The 14,644-nt window shown below is 37.4% G+C and overlaps 1 protein-coding gene across 1 annotated transcript; it reads left to right on the forward strand.

The window, feature by feature from the left end:
* Window positions 1-12,790: 12,790 nt before the first annotated feature.
* On the forward strand, window positions 12,791-13,708 carry LOC124228920 (olfactory receptor 8S1-like). Its single transcript, XM_046643972.1, has one exon. The coding sequence runs from the start codon at window positions 12,791-12,793 to the stop codon at window positions 13,706-13,708; it is 918 nt and encodes a 305-aa protein (XP_046499928.1).
* The last annotated feature ends 936 nt before the right edge of the window (window positions 13,709-14,644 follow it).

Here is a 14,644-nt window from a genome sequence, read left to right on the forward strand (position 1 = left end):
TTATTGAAAAAAATGGAAGAAGTCATAAAGAAATGGAAAGAGATTCCATGCTCGTGAGTCGGAAGAATAAACATAGTTAAAATGTCCATACTACCTACAGCAATCTGCAGACTTAATGCAATCCAAATCAGAATCCCAATGACCTTCTTTATAGAAATAGAATAAAGAATCCCAGAATTTGTATGGAACAACAAAAGACCCCCCAAACCCAAAGCAATCCTGAGAAAAAAGAACAAACCTGGAGGCATCACAATCTCTGACTTCAAAATATACTACAAAGCTATGGTAATCAAAACAGCATGGTACTGGCACAAAAACAGATACAAAGATCTATGGAACAGAATTGAAAGCCCAGAAATAAAACCACACATCTGTGGACAGTTAATCTTTGACAAAGGAGCCAAGAACATACAATGGAGAAAGGAAAGTCTCTTTAATAAATGGTGTTGGGAAAACTGGACAGCCACATGCAAAAGAATGAAAGTAGACCATTATCTTACACCATACAGAAAAAGTAACTCAAAATGGATCAAAGACATGGTTGTAACACCTGAAACCATGGAAGTCCTGGAAAAAAATGTAAGCAGTACACTCTCTGACATTGGTCTTAGAAGCGTCTTTTCAAATACCATGTCTACTCGGGCAAGGGAAACAAAAGAAAGAGTTTACAAGTGGGACTACATCAGACTAAAAAGCTTCTGCAAAGCAAAGGAAACCACGAACAAAATGAAAAGGCAACCCACCAGCTGGGAGAAAATATTTGCAAATCATATATCCAACGAGGGGTTGATCTCCAAAATATATAAAGAACTCATACAGCTCAACAACAAAAAAACAGCCAACCAAATCAAAAAATGGACAAAGGATATGAACAGACATTTTTCCAAACAAGATATACAGATGGCCTCAGACGTGTGAAATGATATTCAACATCACTAATTATTAGGGAAATGCAAATAAAAACTACAATGAGATATCACCTTACATCAGTCAGAATGGCTATAATTACCAAGACAAAAAACAACAAATGTTGGAGAGGATGTGGAGGAAAGGGAACCTTCATATGCTGCTGGTGGGAATGCAAACTGGTGCAGCCACTATGGAAAACAGTATGGAGATTTCTCAAAAAATTAAAAATAGAAATACCATATGATCCAGCTATCCCACTACTGGTTATTTATCCAAAGAACTTGAAATCAATGATCCAAAGAGATTTATGCACCCCTATGTTCACTGCAGCATTATTCACAATAGCCAAGATGTGGAAGCAACCCAAGTGCCTTGCTACAGATGAATGGATAAAGAAGATGTGATATATATATACAATGGAATACTACTCAGCCATAAAAAAGACTAAATTGTCCCATTTGCAACAACATGGTTGGACCTTGAGGGTGATATTAAGTGAAATAAGCCAGACAGAAGGACAAATACTCCATGATTTCACTCATACGTAGAAGATAACACATACGTAGATAAAGAGAACAGACTAGTGATTACTAGTGGGGAAGTGGGTTAGGGAGTGGGTAAAAGGAGTAAAGAGGCACATATGTACAGTGATGGATAAAAATTAGACTACTAGGTGTGAGCACGATGAGGTGCATTCAGGAATTGATAAACAATAATCTACACCCGAAATTATACAATGTTATACACCATATGACCTCAATAAAATTACTGGAACAAAAAAGAAACCAAAGGAGGAAGAGGCAGTTTAAGCTTGTCAAGAATAAGATTTTGGTGCACAAACAGTGTGCTGTTCCTGAAGAGGATAGATGGAAGCCAGCTTACAGGGGAAGTGGGGTTTAAGAAAAGAATTGACGGGTAGGAAATAATGTCATTATACCTGGACATGCTTCTGAAAAGCACAGCAGCAGAAATAAGAGAAATGATTTGATAAGTTCTACTAAACTGCTTAAAATCTCTGTTTGAAAACCTAAGTAAAAGATTTACATGTTTCAGTAAAGACCATAGGTGTATGAGTCTGCTCATCCGTGCTGAACCACCTCAGTCTTTTTTCTAGAATAAGAAGAGAGCTATCACCAGGTGGGGATTTTGTAAAAAAAAAAAAGTGCAACTGAGGTATCCTAGTGGAGAGGGTATCAGGGACAAAACAATAATGATGAGAGATCTGGAAGTTGATGTGAATGTTAGTTTATGTTGTAAATGTTTATTAAGCACCTGCTGTGTCTTGAGCACTAGGATGGAAATTAGGAGTAAAATAATGAGGAGAATGGTCCCAGTCCTGGAGTATCTGTTTTGTAGTTAAGCAGTAATTTTGGGTAAACTATGCAGTAAATGACAACATTAATCAGGGATGGAAGTCAACAGAGTGGTGGTTGTTACAACAACAAAGCAATAGAAAGGATATGTGAAAATTATGAAAAGAAGGAGTCTCCTCTGTCCAGACACCCCAACAATAAAATGCCATGTGTGTTTAATTATTTGAGTTATGTGTTTTAAATGTTTATATGTCAGGGTCTTGACTGTTCTAATGCCTCTCCTGTATCAGTCAACAAATATTTTCTAAATCCAGAATATTCTGCCAGCTAGCTTCTGAACAATTGCAGTAAGTGAGGCTTAGGGCAATTTGTACATGTATTTGGCTATGGCAGGTCAGGCTGGAGCTCACTAGGAAAGTCTCAAGGGCGTCTCCTCTCTTTTTTGCATTTCTGATGCTTTTACTGAGAGGAAGCTGAAGACAAAGTGGGTGTCTGGCCAATTCTTCAGAAGTGTCTAGATGAGGAAGGTTAAAGTCCTTGCCCTCAGGCAGTTGTTCCTGGGCTCATATACTGGGGAGCTGCTTCCACAGGCTTCTCTCAACTAAGCTTCCTGTGATCTGTCAGAGGAGGCAGGAGCTACTGGAGCCAAGAGCCCAAGACACCTGGCAGAATCTCACTCCCCAGTCATCTCTCCTTCTGGCTAATAATGCTCAGTGGGATCACAGTTGCTTCTCCCTAGGACAGTATTTCATTATCTTTGTGGATGTAGAGAATGCCAAACAAAAAGAAGAGCCAGAGCCAGAGAAGGCAGCGCACTGGAGAGGCTCACAGCCTTCTGGGCATTGAGGCTGACTTACCCATCCCACTAGAGACAGCGTCAGATAAGCCAGGGGCCCATCAAAATAGTTGTCCCTGGCTGAGGTTCTGGAGGCTCAACTTCTTCTATTTCAGTGGCTCTCAAAGTGTAGTTTTTAGACCAGACGTATCTGTACTGCCTGGAAAGTTGTTAGAAAGTCAAGTTCTCAGGCTCCACACCTGGACCTACGAAATCAGAAACTCTGGGGGTGGAGCCCAGAGATCAGTGTTTTAACATGTGATTCAGATGCACACTAAAGTTTGGTAACCACTGCTGTAGTTGTTTCTTTTGTAGGAATTCCAAACACACAGTGGGAGGATGTGAGCTATCTATCAGCTATAAGGCTCAGGCAAAACTGCTTTTTTTCCCAATTATTTGGCCCTGAGCTTATGGCTGATTCCTTTGAATTCTAGGATGAGACCCTGATGATCACCTCTCACTTTAAACCACCCTCAGGTTGGTCAGATTCCATCTAATTCCATAATCTTTGGAATGTCACTATATGCTGAGGGAGGACATGTTCCAGACCACGAGACAGAAAACTAAACATTAACCTTAATGTGTGAGTTAAGAACTACAAACAAAGTGTCTATAAACCACCAAGAAGGGAAGGATTTTAACAATAGCATCAAATCTAAATATTCAGCATGGGATTAAAGACTCTTTGCAGACTGGTCCTCATAATGATAATAATATGCTTTTTTGATTCTAAGGTGTACATTTTTCTTATTTTAGTGTTTCTGAAATTCAGATGCATCTTACAATTGATATGTTTGTTTAATGGGGTTTATTCTGCTTGAAAAAAAAGAAAAAATCTAGCAACTAATAAGTGGTTTGCCTTTTTTCAGCAAATGACAATTTAGACAAAGGTAAATATGTTAATAATAATCCAGCACTAATGGGCTAGACAATGTGCTAAAATGTTATGCGCACATCTCATTTAATCCTCACAACCAAGCCATGAGAACGTACAGTTTATCAAATACATTTTCCAGGCAAGGAAACAGGAGGAAAAGAAGTAGCCTGCCCAAGGTCACAAGACAATGAAGGGCAGAGCTGGGATTCGAGTTCAACTGTATTTAACCCCAAAGTCCATGATCTTAATCTCAAACATTACACATTCACATCTCTCTCCCTTTACTAAAGTGTTTCTTCTGCATGGAGGATTTTTTCTCTTCTCTTCCTAAGACTTGCTTATCTAGACAAAGCAGAGTCAAATAATATCTTTCCTATAAAGATTTCCCTAACCATCTGGTACAGAATGATTTTTTCCTCCTCAGAACTCCTATAGCAATCTTGTCACACTGTTAGAGTATAAATTACTATGTTGCATTATAGCTGTTAATAGAACTTTCTTCCTCATTGCAATGTGAGTGTCTTGAGGGCAGACTCTCTCTTACTCATCTTTATATCCTCAGAGCCCAGTACAGTGCCTGGACAACAATCCTTCTTGGCTGAACTGCTTAAACAAATGTGTTCCTCCTACTTGACTGAGACATAAAGAAAACTTTACAGATTTTTAAAATATCATGTATTGAGTATAAACTACTGTCATAGCTTTATATGTTTTATAAATGTCTTGAGAATAAATAAGATAAAGCAAAACACTTAAAATAGCATGTGGCACATGGTAAAGATTCAATCATGTTGGTTATTATTTTCATTATTATTGTTATTTAACTGCAAAACTCACTAAACTGAGTTGCAAAAACTCACTGAAGTAGTTACTATGATTGTCACTATTCTATAGACAAGGAAACTGAGTAATAGAAGGTTAAGTAACTTAAGTAACTGTCAAGTCAAATAAACCATAAATGACATATTTTGAATCTAGATCTTTCTTAATTCGAATATTTATGAAGTCTTATGAAGTAAGAAAGACCCAGGTTCAAATATATGTATATGCGTATATATATATATATTTATAATTTTATGTAATACATGAAAGAGCAATGGCTGTAATATAGACTTGACTTAGGTGTCTGTTAGTTTTTCTGTATAATCATGCTCTGGCTGCACACTGTTCTTCTAGTACTGCTCAACTCCAGGTTTTCTTATTACTCAAGTCTTTTCTTCAACCTCTGCCCCCGTACGTGGGAGACCTGAAAGAAAGACCTGCATAAGTCTCTCTGGTTGTGTCTCTGTCCAAAGTTGCTATTCTTCTCACATCTGGCTGGAGTCTGTAACAACTCTCTCTCTAGCCCGAGCCATGACTTCTGTGGCATTGGCTGTCAAAACTGATGTGGAAAATAAACTTCCAATAATCAGAACTTGTCATTCTGGAATTGTGCCACAAGGAGGCAGTGGTGTCCTAGCCATGAGGTCTGAACTAGTTGGCATATATACTCTCCTGCCTTGACAGATTTATAACCTTGAGCTTTGCAAATTTAATTTACAAAAAAAAAAAAAAAAGAAAATGTAAATCTCTCTTATAATGGTTATTCAAATACCATTTTGTAAATATGATATTTAGAATCAGTGTTAAAAAGGAATAATTTAAATGTTAATAAAAGGCAGTCAAGGTGTAAGTATGTATTTTTCTCTTAACTTATTCTAATTACCTTTAAGTTTAGGTTGTGTTAAAAGAAGAAGAATAAAAGAGGAAAAGAAGTAGGAGTAGGAAAAGAAACAATAATCTACAGGCTTTATTCTCAGCTGTCAGACTTGCTCAACCAAACTCCACATCTCCCAGGGCTTCCTATTGGCCTGCAGTTTGTGATCATTTCTGTCTTGTTTCTACCTCAGGTAAAAATGGCTATGCAACCTGCTGGATCTGATTAACTTAATTAAAGAACCTCTCTTAATTTTGTTTCTTGTGACTTAGAGCCCTTGCTTTATTTCTCAACAATAACAGGAGTTACCTGACCTTATAGTGCCATGATGCTCCAGGGTTACAGGAGCCTCTAATTTCAACTTATCTGAATCAAAATAAGGCATTTTTCTTTTCAGTTCAGTCGAGGAGTAAAATATCACCTTCTTTGTTTTTCCAAGGCCAAAATAAATGAGCTGCAAATGATGTTTGTGAGTGTGTGTGTGTGTGTGTGTGTGTGTGTGTAGATAGACAGACAGATGATAGAGAGATAGATAGGAGATAGATAAATTGATAGAGTTAGAGATATATGACATTTCACTTATATATTTCATATTTAATGGTAGGTGTGTGTGTTAAAAATAGGCAACATGAAAAATATTTTAGATTTAAATAAACTTGAGGCTAACTCCTTGCTTTATACTACCTTTAAATTTCTAGTTGCAAGGTCTTGGGCAAATTATTTACTTTGTTTGAACCTTGGAATATGAATATATATAATTATATATATAATATTATACTAATAACTTTTATATATATATACTGTTAGAAGGGATTGTTTCTTCTCTAATCCCATGATGAGGGCCCCACCCTCATGACCTCATCTAAACCTAATTATTTCCCAAAGGTCCCATCTCCAAATACCATCACATTGAGGTTTAGGACTACAGCATGTGAATTTTGGGGGAACACAATGCAGTCCATAGCATCTACCACACTGAAGAGGGGAGTAAAAATAGTTCTATACGAAGGTATCTAGGCACAGGTAGGAAGATAGCTGAAAATGTTCTTATATATTGGCTACCAAAACTTAATAGCAAAAAGAAAAGGCAAGGTAAGGGTATCAATGAGAATTTTGGCAAAAACATTCAAATTTAGGAAGGAAAGAAACATGCCATATGGGTGGACACTGTTGCTTGCCTATTGTTATTTTACCTTTTTACTTACTAACAACTCTAATTTTATTTAGATACCCAATACCAGCAGATGATTTATTATTGTCTAAACTATTCATGGAATTCCGCTCTCCTTTGCCAGATACTCAGTTTCCCAGTCTTCCTTGCAGCTAAGGGTAGCCATGTGATACAGTATTAGCTAACGAGTCTAAGGGGAACCCTCTGGTGAAATAGACTTTGCCCTCCTCTCTAATTTAGACATGATGTGTGAGAATGTGATACTAGGAGCTACAGAAGCTGTAATGAGACTATGAGAGAAAGGGCAAAAGCATATAGTCACATTGAACCAATAACTTGACTTATCATGGAAATAGTGAACCAAACTCAAAATCTCATAACTCCCTCCCCCAACTTCTTCTTAAGTAAAAATAAACATTCTTACAGGTTAAACTATGGCTTATAACTTAAAAAAAATTTTTTTTAAATAAGCAAGAATGTGGGGAGGCAAAAACTAGAGACGTGAAAACAGATCCAGACACATAACTAAATAACTTAATAAGGTTTTTCTCTTATTTTCTTCCAAATGCATCCTAACTAATATGCAATGCAAAGATGGAGGAGGAAACCAATCTAGAAGAAAAATAAACTAAAAAATTTTAAATTCTTTGCGTATGCTCTTTTTGGGAGACAGATGTAATAAGAACATCTATTTCTTTAAAAAAGATAGGGAGCCAAAAGCAAATGATAAAAATTGGGATAAGAGAAAAAGGCAGACAGGAGAGTTAAGTAACCAAATAAGGGCTTAAAAAATCAGTATTATGAAATATGTAAATTAGTAATACCAAATTATAATAATAGAGTAGGCATGGACTAAAATAACATTATCAGGGACTCCCACTTCTGGTAATTACTAACTAGATAGTTTGGACCAACAGACATTTCAAAAATAAAAAAAGGTAAACAGCATATTTTTAAGATCTTCTCTGGATATATTTGAAAGCTAAGAAAGCAGTGAAGAATTATGGAGCCATCATCCCAAAGAAGAGGAAAGTCCAGAGAAGCGAGCTCAGCATTTGGGGGTCTCTTCTTCCTGTAGGGACATCTTGAAGAGGTGGTTGAGAATGTGAGAAGTTATTTTGACAGTTTCCTAAAGTTAGTGGGAAAAATGGAATTCAGGGACCACCAGAGGCTTGGGTTAGAACCTTAAAGGGTAACATCCTGAAGTGAAGGTGAATTGGAAGCAGGCTAGTTTCATATGGACTGAAGCCCAGCTTCATCTCAGCCCTGGAATTACATGAGAGTAATCCAGGCTTGCTGATGTCCATGACTGTCTGACAGGAGCAAGTAAAAATTTCCTCTGGAGGAAGAGAATACAGTCTAGAGCCTTAAATTATTTCCATAATTTTTCATAATAATATCTTGTTTTCAATAGAAAAAAATTAAATGAATATGGGGAGGCAAAAACTAGAGACAGTGGAAACAGATCCAGACACATAACTTTAAAATAAATACAATTAAAATATTTATGGAGATTAAAGATAAGTTTGAGAATTTTGGCATAATATTTCTGGAAACTATAAAAAAATCTAAATGAAAATTCTAGAATTGAAAAACTCAGTGGCTGAAACTAAGATCTTGAAGGATAAGTTTAAAGGAGATTAGACAGTGTTGAGGAGTGTGCTAATGACTTGTAAGATAGGCAAGAAGAAAAAACATACAGTAACACATAGAAAGAATAAAGAAAAAATAACAGAAGAGAGTATGAGACTCATAATGCATAGAATGAGGAGGATAACATACATGTACATGGAGTCCCAAAGAAAAGAGAGAGAATGAGGTGATATATTAAAATAAACAGGGCAATATGTAAGATAATGGATGAAAATGTTCCAAACTGAAAAAAATGCATCAACTGCAAATGCTAGAAGTCCTATAAATAAATCCCAAGTATGATAAATAAAAAGAAAGTCACACTTTGTCCATCATCATAAAATTACTAAAAGTTAAGAGAAAATATTAAAAGCAGCAAGAGAAAAATAATGATTAACTCCAGAGAAGTACAATTAGACTAACAACTGACTTCTCAAGAGAAACATTAGACTAACAAGAAGACAGAAGACAATGAAGTAATATCTTCAAAATACTGGATAAAAACATAACTTCCCCATTAGAATTCTGTGTCCAGTAAAACATTCTTTAAGAATAAAGGTGAAATAAATACATCACTAGAAGACATGAACTAAAGGAAAAATCATGAGTTCTTCAAGGAGACAGAAAATGTTCACAAATGGAAGTTCTTATTTTCTTCTGGCTCATCTTTTGATTCATTAAGACCTCTTAGTTTTGTCTAATTTGTGCTAAACTCATTTGTTGAAATCTGAGTTTTGGCTATTAAACTTTTTAATTCTAGATGTAGAAAAAATTGAGAAAAAAGAATCAAATAAATATGTAGGTAAATTTAAATTACCATTGACCATATAATAATAATAATGTCATATATAATAATTGTCTTTATTATATATAATATTTAAACACATGACAACATTATCAAGGTGATCTAAAGGTAAGCTGTGAGTCACTTAGCTTCAATGGGAATTCCCAGAGGGATCATTCAGTAACCATTTTTAGCTAATGAGTCCAAAGTATGCTTCGGGCTGAGCTTTCCAGCAATCAGGCTAGACCTAGATACCTTGCTATCCTACTGACCACCTTAACCCACAAGCCATTCTGAATGGCTGGACCTGAGCCTCCTTAGTTAGGATGGTGTTCTTAGCAATATATTAACAGTCATAGAGAGAGAGATGTGAAGAAATGACTGGATAATTGTGCTAGGGGAAGTATGAAAGAAGTTACTTTGTTGCTTGTTAGGAATTTGAAGTTTTCAAATTTTCCTTTTCTTTGTTGTTTTATGGAGTCGTAAAGGGATAAGATGAAAAGTGTTGTCAAAGTTCAGAAGAGTTTTCTGAAGTCTTTCTTTGCAGGGGCTTTTGAGGACTGAGCTTACATCTCTCTCTTTATGCACCAAAACTCTTAAATAGAAAAAGCAATGTCAGTTCACATGATCGGACAGTTGTGATACATTTTCCCTCTTGTGAATTTCTCCTGAACTCAGAGGCACACCCACCAACTCAGAAAAATAGGATGTGTTCTGCACCAGGAAAAGACAAAACATGGTAATGCTTTTCTTCTCTTCTCTGATGGTTTTCTCTTCTCCTGTGCTCTCTGTATAGGACCATTTTCCCCTCAATTCCCACCACTTCTTGTCATCCTCTCATCAGGCACTTCCTTTCTCTTTTCGTTCTCTCTGGTCTTATCATTGTTCCCCTGGGCTGGAGGTAGTGCCCTCCGCATTTCTCTCTGACGTGGTATTCATTTCTGTTACCTAAAATGTTTTGGTCTGCTCCTCAAAATCACTTCTCTTCCTACTTTTGGGAAAATTAAACCCTCGGATTAGGCGTGAAGAACAGAGAATCTAATGATTCTTCAGCACCTCAATTGTCTTCAGCACAATACTTGAGTTAGTAAGTTAAGTCCTCACAACTTTCCAAGGTAATTATTTTTAGCTGTATTTTTACATATGGGACAATTGATGCAAGATCTTTCCTATATCTTGCTATATTCCTTGTTTCTGCTGCTGAAAGCCCACATTATGCCAGAAACCTGGAAGTTTGCGGAGGCTAATACCTGAGAGCTGTCTATAAGAGGTAAGGGGAGGTCAGGACATCAGTGATAGACTTTGGGCACCTCGTGACCCAAAAATAACCCTCTCCAAATATTCCAAATGTATAGGGTCCAGAAACTAATTATATCTTTAACTATAGGTATTCCCTATAAGTTTGTACCCTGAGGTATGTGGAAATACAGAACAGGACATGAGACACTGCACTGGGGCAAACTCCTCGAGTTGGCAAGATTTTTCTCCAGTGTCCTTTCTACATCTGGTTTCATGCCAGCCCAGAGTGTTCAAATCCCATACTGGTTCCTAATCCGATCTGTTCCCTTTAGGTAGTAAAGCCCTAAACTATTTTCCTCCAGAGCCTTATTCATTCACTTATTCACTCATTCATGCGTTCGTTTTTATTTTTAAATAACACTTTTTCAGCTACTTCTTTGGGCCAGTCACAAAGCTAGGTACTTTTGTATGTCTCATTCTAAAATGAGCTCCTTTCAGGAAGCTTTTCTTTGGAAATAATCTAGTCAGCTAACTCCACCTAATTGTGGTAGTAACTGAAAACTTATAGTGGTAGTGTTCTAAGAGCTGTTTCTGTTCTAAATTTGGACTCAGAATCTGAATAAATGAAGCATCGAGAAAAGTGAAATTGTAGCACCAGGTTAAAAAAGATAAATGATTTTATTTATTTGTATGACTTTCTCTAATAACTCTAACATGGTATACCTCTACCTGTGAGGAAGTATGGTCCCTGATTGGGTACAGTTTTCAGGTTTGTCCTTCATGAAAATGTCTTATGCAAGATTTTCACTCTTTGGCCTTTATTTCTAAAAGAGAAAGTTTCCCCAAAGTTTAAGGAATTTCTGGTGCTAGTAAGTGGTGCTCCATTTGGAGATGAGTAGAACAGAGGGGACCTTTCTTTTTGCTGTCCTCCAAAATCATAATGGATGGTTCTCTGTCTTTCATGGTTTGATTCCTTGCTTTTCCAGTATCTTCTGCCAATGATGTAATACGCTCAGGATGAATCCAGGTCACTGTAGCTAGAGATATGGTGGTAAAAGAGTAAAAGAAAAAGTAATAAAGTAATAATAGTAGAAAATGCAAACCAGAAGTATTTAGATTTTTAGAAATAATATACACAATTTACCCTTTTATTTTCCTCTTTTAGAAATCAAGGAAGAGGTCTGTATCCAACAGGAATTTTCACACTCCACCTTAATACCAAATTCTCACACTGACATTCAAACTTATTTGTCTTCTAGATCACTGGATTTGAAAAAGTTTTTCTTCAATTCTGCACTAGTTATTGCTCACCTAGGTGAGAAATGCAGGTAATATGGACTCGATTCCTAAGAATAGCTTTAATTCTGGGTGTTGTTTGGATAAACAATGGGAAAGAAATCATAAGTCCTTTGAGAAACTGAATGTGCTGGTCTTGCAGCCTGAGCACAAGAGAGGAGCAGGACATGAAGGGTCAAGATGATATAGTCAATAGTGTTGAAGGGTTATCCTGAATCTGCGGTTGTAATCTGGGTTGTCAATTCAGAATAGGAAAAAAAGAAGGCCAAGCTTTAAAAAGTTAGTAGGTAATCTATATTTACAAATGGCATGAGGGCTCAGACAAGAGCTGAATCTGAATAGATCACACAAACTGGGCATGGAGATTATGACCAGAGTGTGTTCCTATATTGGTCAGCAGTTTCTTGTGATCATTTGTATAGCGTCTGGGATATGTCTGTGCTGCTTTCTTTCTGATCAATTCCCTTTCTCCTCACTCTGCAAATCTTCAGCCACTACCCTTCTTCACTTTCCATTAATGACCCCATTTAAATGTTTATTAAAAAAATAAAAGCCATTATATGTGAATTACTTCCTTCCCAACACAAATCTACTCACTTCATGTATGTTTGATGGATCAAGTAAACCCACTCCCACTTAAGGCCATGTTCTGCTTCTGCTCTGAAAGCCAACTGCTCTCGGAGCTACCATTTCTGAAATTTTCTCTTATTCCTCCTGCAATTTTTCCCTTTCTACTGGATTATTATTAATAGTTTTCAAACATCCTCCAGTAGCTTTAATAATAAAACAACAACAAAAAATAAACTCTAAGACATTAAAGAAAGAACAATAAAAGTGGACTGGGAGTTGATCTAGAGTTGAGATCCTGCAGGTTTTAGGAAAGCTAGAGACTCAGGGAAGTTTGTTATTTCAGAACATAAATTTTTGAGAGGTCATGAAATGTTGTGAATGACCATTAAAACACTTGAATATCCGTTAGACATAAGAAGAGGCTTCACCTGATTTATTTCTTACATTCCAAGGAAAATACTGAAGGCAATGAGAAACCACAGTGTTGTCTCTGAGTTCATCCTCCTCGGCCTGTCTGTTGACTCCCAGACCCAGGCTCTGCTCTTTGTGCTGTTCCTTATTATTTACCTCCTGACCCTGATGGGGAACCTGATGCTGCTGCTGGTGATCAGAGTTGATTCTCACCTTCATATCCCCATGTACTTTTTCCTGGGACAATTGTCCTTCCTGGATCTCTGCCACTCCTCTGTCACTGTGCCCAAGTTGTTGGAGAACCTCCTGTCTGAGAAGAAAACTATCTCAGTTGAGGGCTGCATGGCTCAGGTCTTCTTTGTGTTTGCCACTGGGGGCACTGAATCCTGCCTACTCACTGTCATGGCCTATGACCGCTATGTTGCCATCAGCTCGCCTCTGCTCTATGGCCAGCTGATGAACAGAGAGCTGTGTATGGGGCTGGTATGCGGCTCATGGGGCTTGGCTTTTCTGGATGCTCTCATTAATATCCTTGTAGCTCTCAATTTAGACTTCTGTGAGGCTCAAAATATCCACCATTTCAGCTGTGAGCTGCCCTCTCTCTACCCTTTGTCTTGCTCTGATGTGTCTGCAAGTTTTACTGCCCTTCTCTGCTCAAGCCTCCTGCATTTCTTTGGAAATTTCCTCCTGATATTTTTCTCTTATGTTCGAATTTTATTCACCATCCTGAGCATCAGCTCCACCTCAGGCAGAAGCAAGGCCTTCTCTACCTGCTCCTCCCACCTCACTGCAGTGAGCTTCTTTTATGGCTCAGGATTACTCCGCTATCTCATGCCAAATTCAGGACCCACTCAAGAGTTAATCTTCTCCTTGCAGTACAGTGTGGTCACTCCCATGCTGAATCCTCTCATCTACAGCTTGAAGAACAAGGAGGTGAAGGCAGCTGTGAGAAGAATGTTGAGAAAAGGTTTCTAACATTTCAAATAGACTTCAAAACCAGAATAATGAGGAAACTGGATAGAAGCAAAATAAATAGTGCCTGGATATTAAGGAGAACTCTCTGATGTCAGGACCTGCAAGATCCCTTACATCTTTTCTTAAAAATACTTAAGAAAAGATAGTTATTTTCTTAGAATGTTATCAGTTCAGTCCTAGTCAGAGGAAGGTGGATGGATGAAACTTTTGTCTAGCAATTTCTCTTACAAAAATATTGAGTTTATTACACACAGTGTGGTAGACATTGTTATTGCCTGCTCAGTCTCTTTACCTTTCTTCCAGTAACTAAGCTCCACTTGTTCAATATGCTTCCAGTGAGACTGTTAATCGTGGTGTCCCCAAATCCTTCCCCATCGCTGCTCATTATTCACTCATTCTTCCTGGCAGTGGCTGGTACAGGAACAAGCACATGGTCAAGGCCAGACCATTCGCTCTCTTAGGAATTTTAATCTTGAAGAGATTTTTAGAAAGGCAGAGGTCACGAGGCACTCTGACAGCCTATCCCAGTGGCCCTGCTGATAAGATCACTAGTGTTATCCTAGATTCTGTCCTTTCAAGGCAGATATATACGTAGATGAATTATAATAAAAGCACATGATTAGATATGCACATCATGTCAGGCACTGTGTTAAGAACTTTACGTACATTATCCCATTGAAATATCACAACAAATACTTTAGGTAAATACTTTAGTTATCCTTATTTTAGAAAAGAGGAAACTGACTTACAGAGGTAAGTGTGGGGATAGAATTTGAAACCAAATGAACTTACCCCAAAGCCTATTTTCTCTACCACATTGACACACTGACTCTCCCCTTGATGCTGTGAACTACCCAAGACCCAGTTCATGAATTCTGTTTTGGTTTTTTTTTCAGACTTTTCTTTTTTTTGCTGGGAAAGATTTTCCCTGAGCTA

Source organism: Equus quagga, chromosome 1 (assembly GCF_021613505.1).
Source record: "Equus quagga isolate Etosha38 chromosome 1, UCLA_HA_Equagga_1.0, whole genome shotgun sequence".
Classification (NCBI taxonomy): domain Eukaryota; kingdom Metazoa; phylum Chordata; class Mammalia; order Perissodactyla; family Equidae; genus Equus; species Equus quagga.

What these genes read in the sequence shown, in the direction of transcription:
- LOC124228920 (XM_046643972.1), top strand. Translation starts at nt 12,791, where the DNA reads ATGAGAAACCACAGTGTTGTCTCTGAGTTCATCCTCCTCGGCCTGTCT.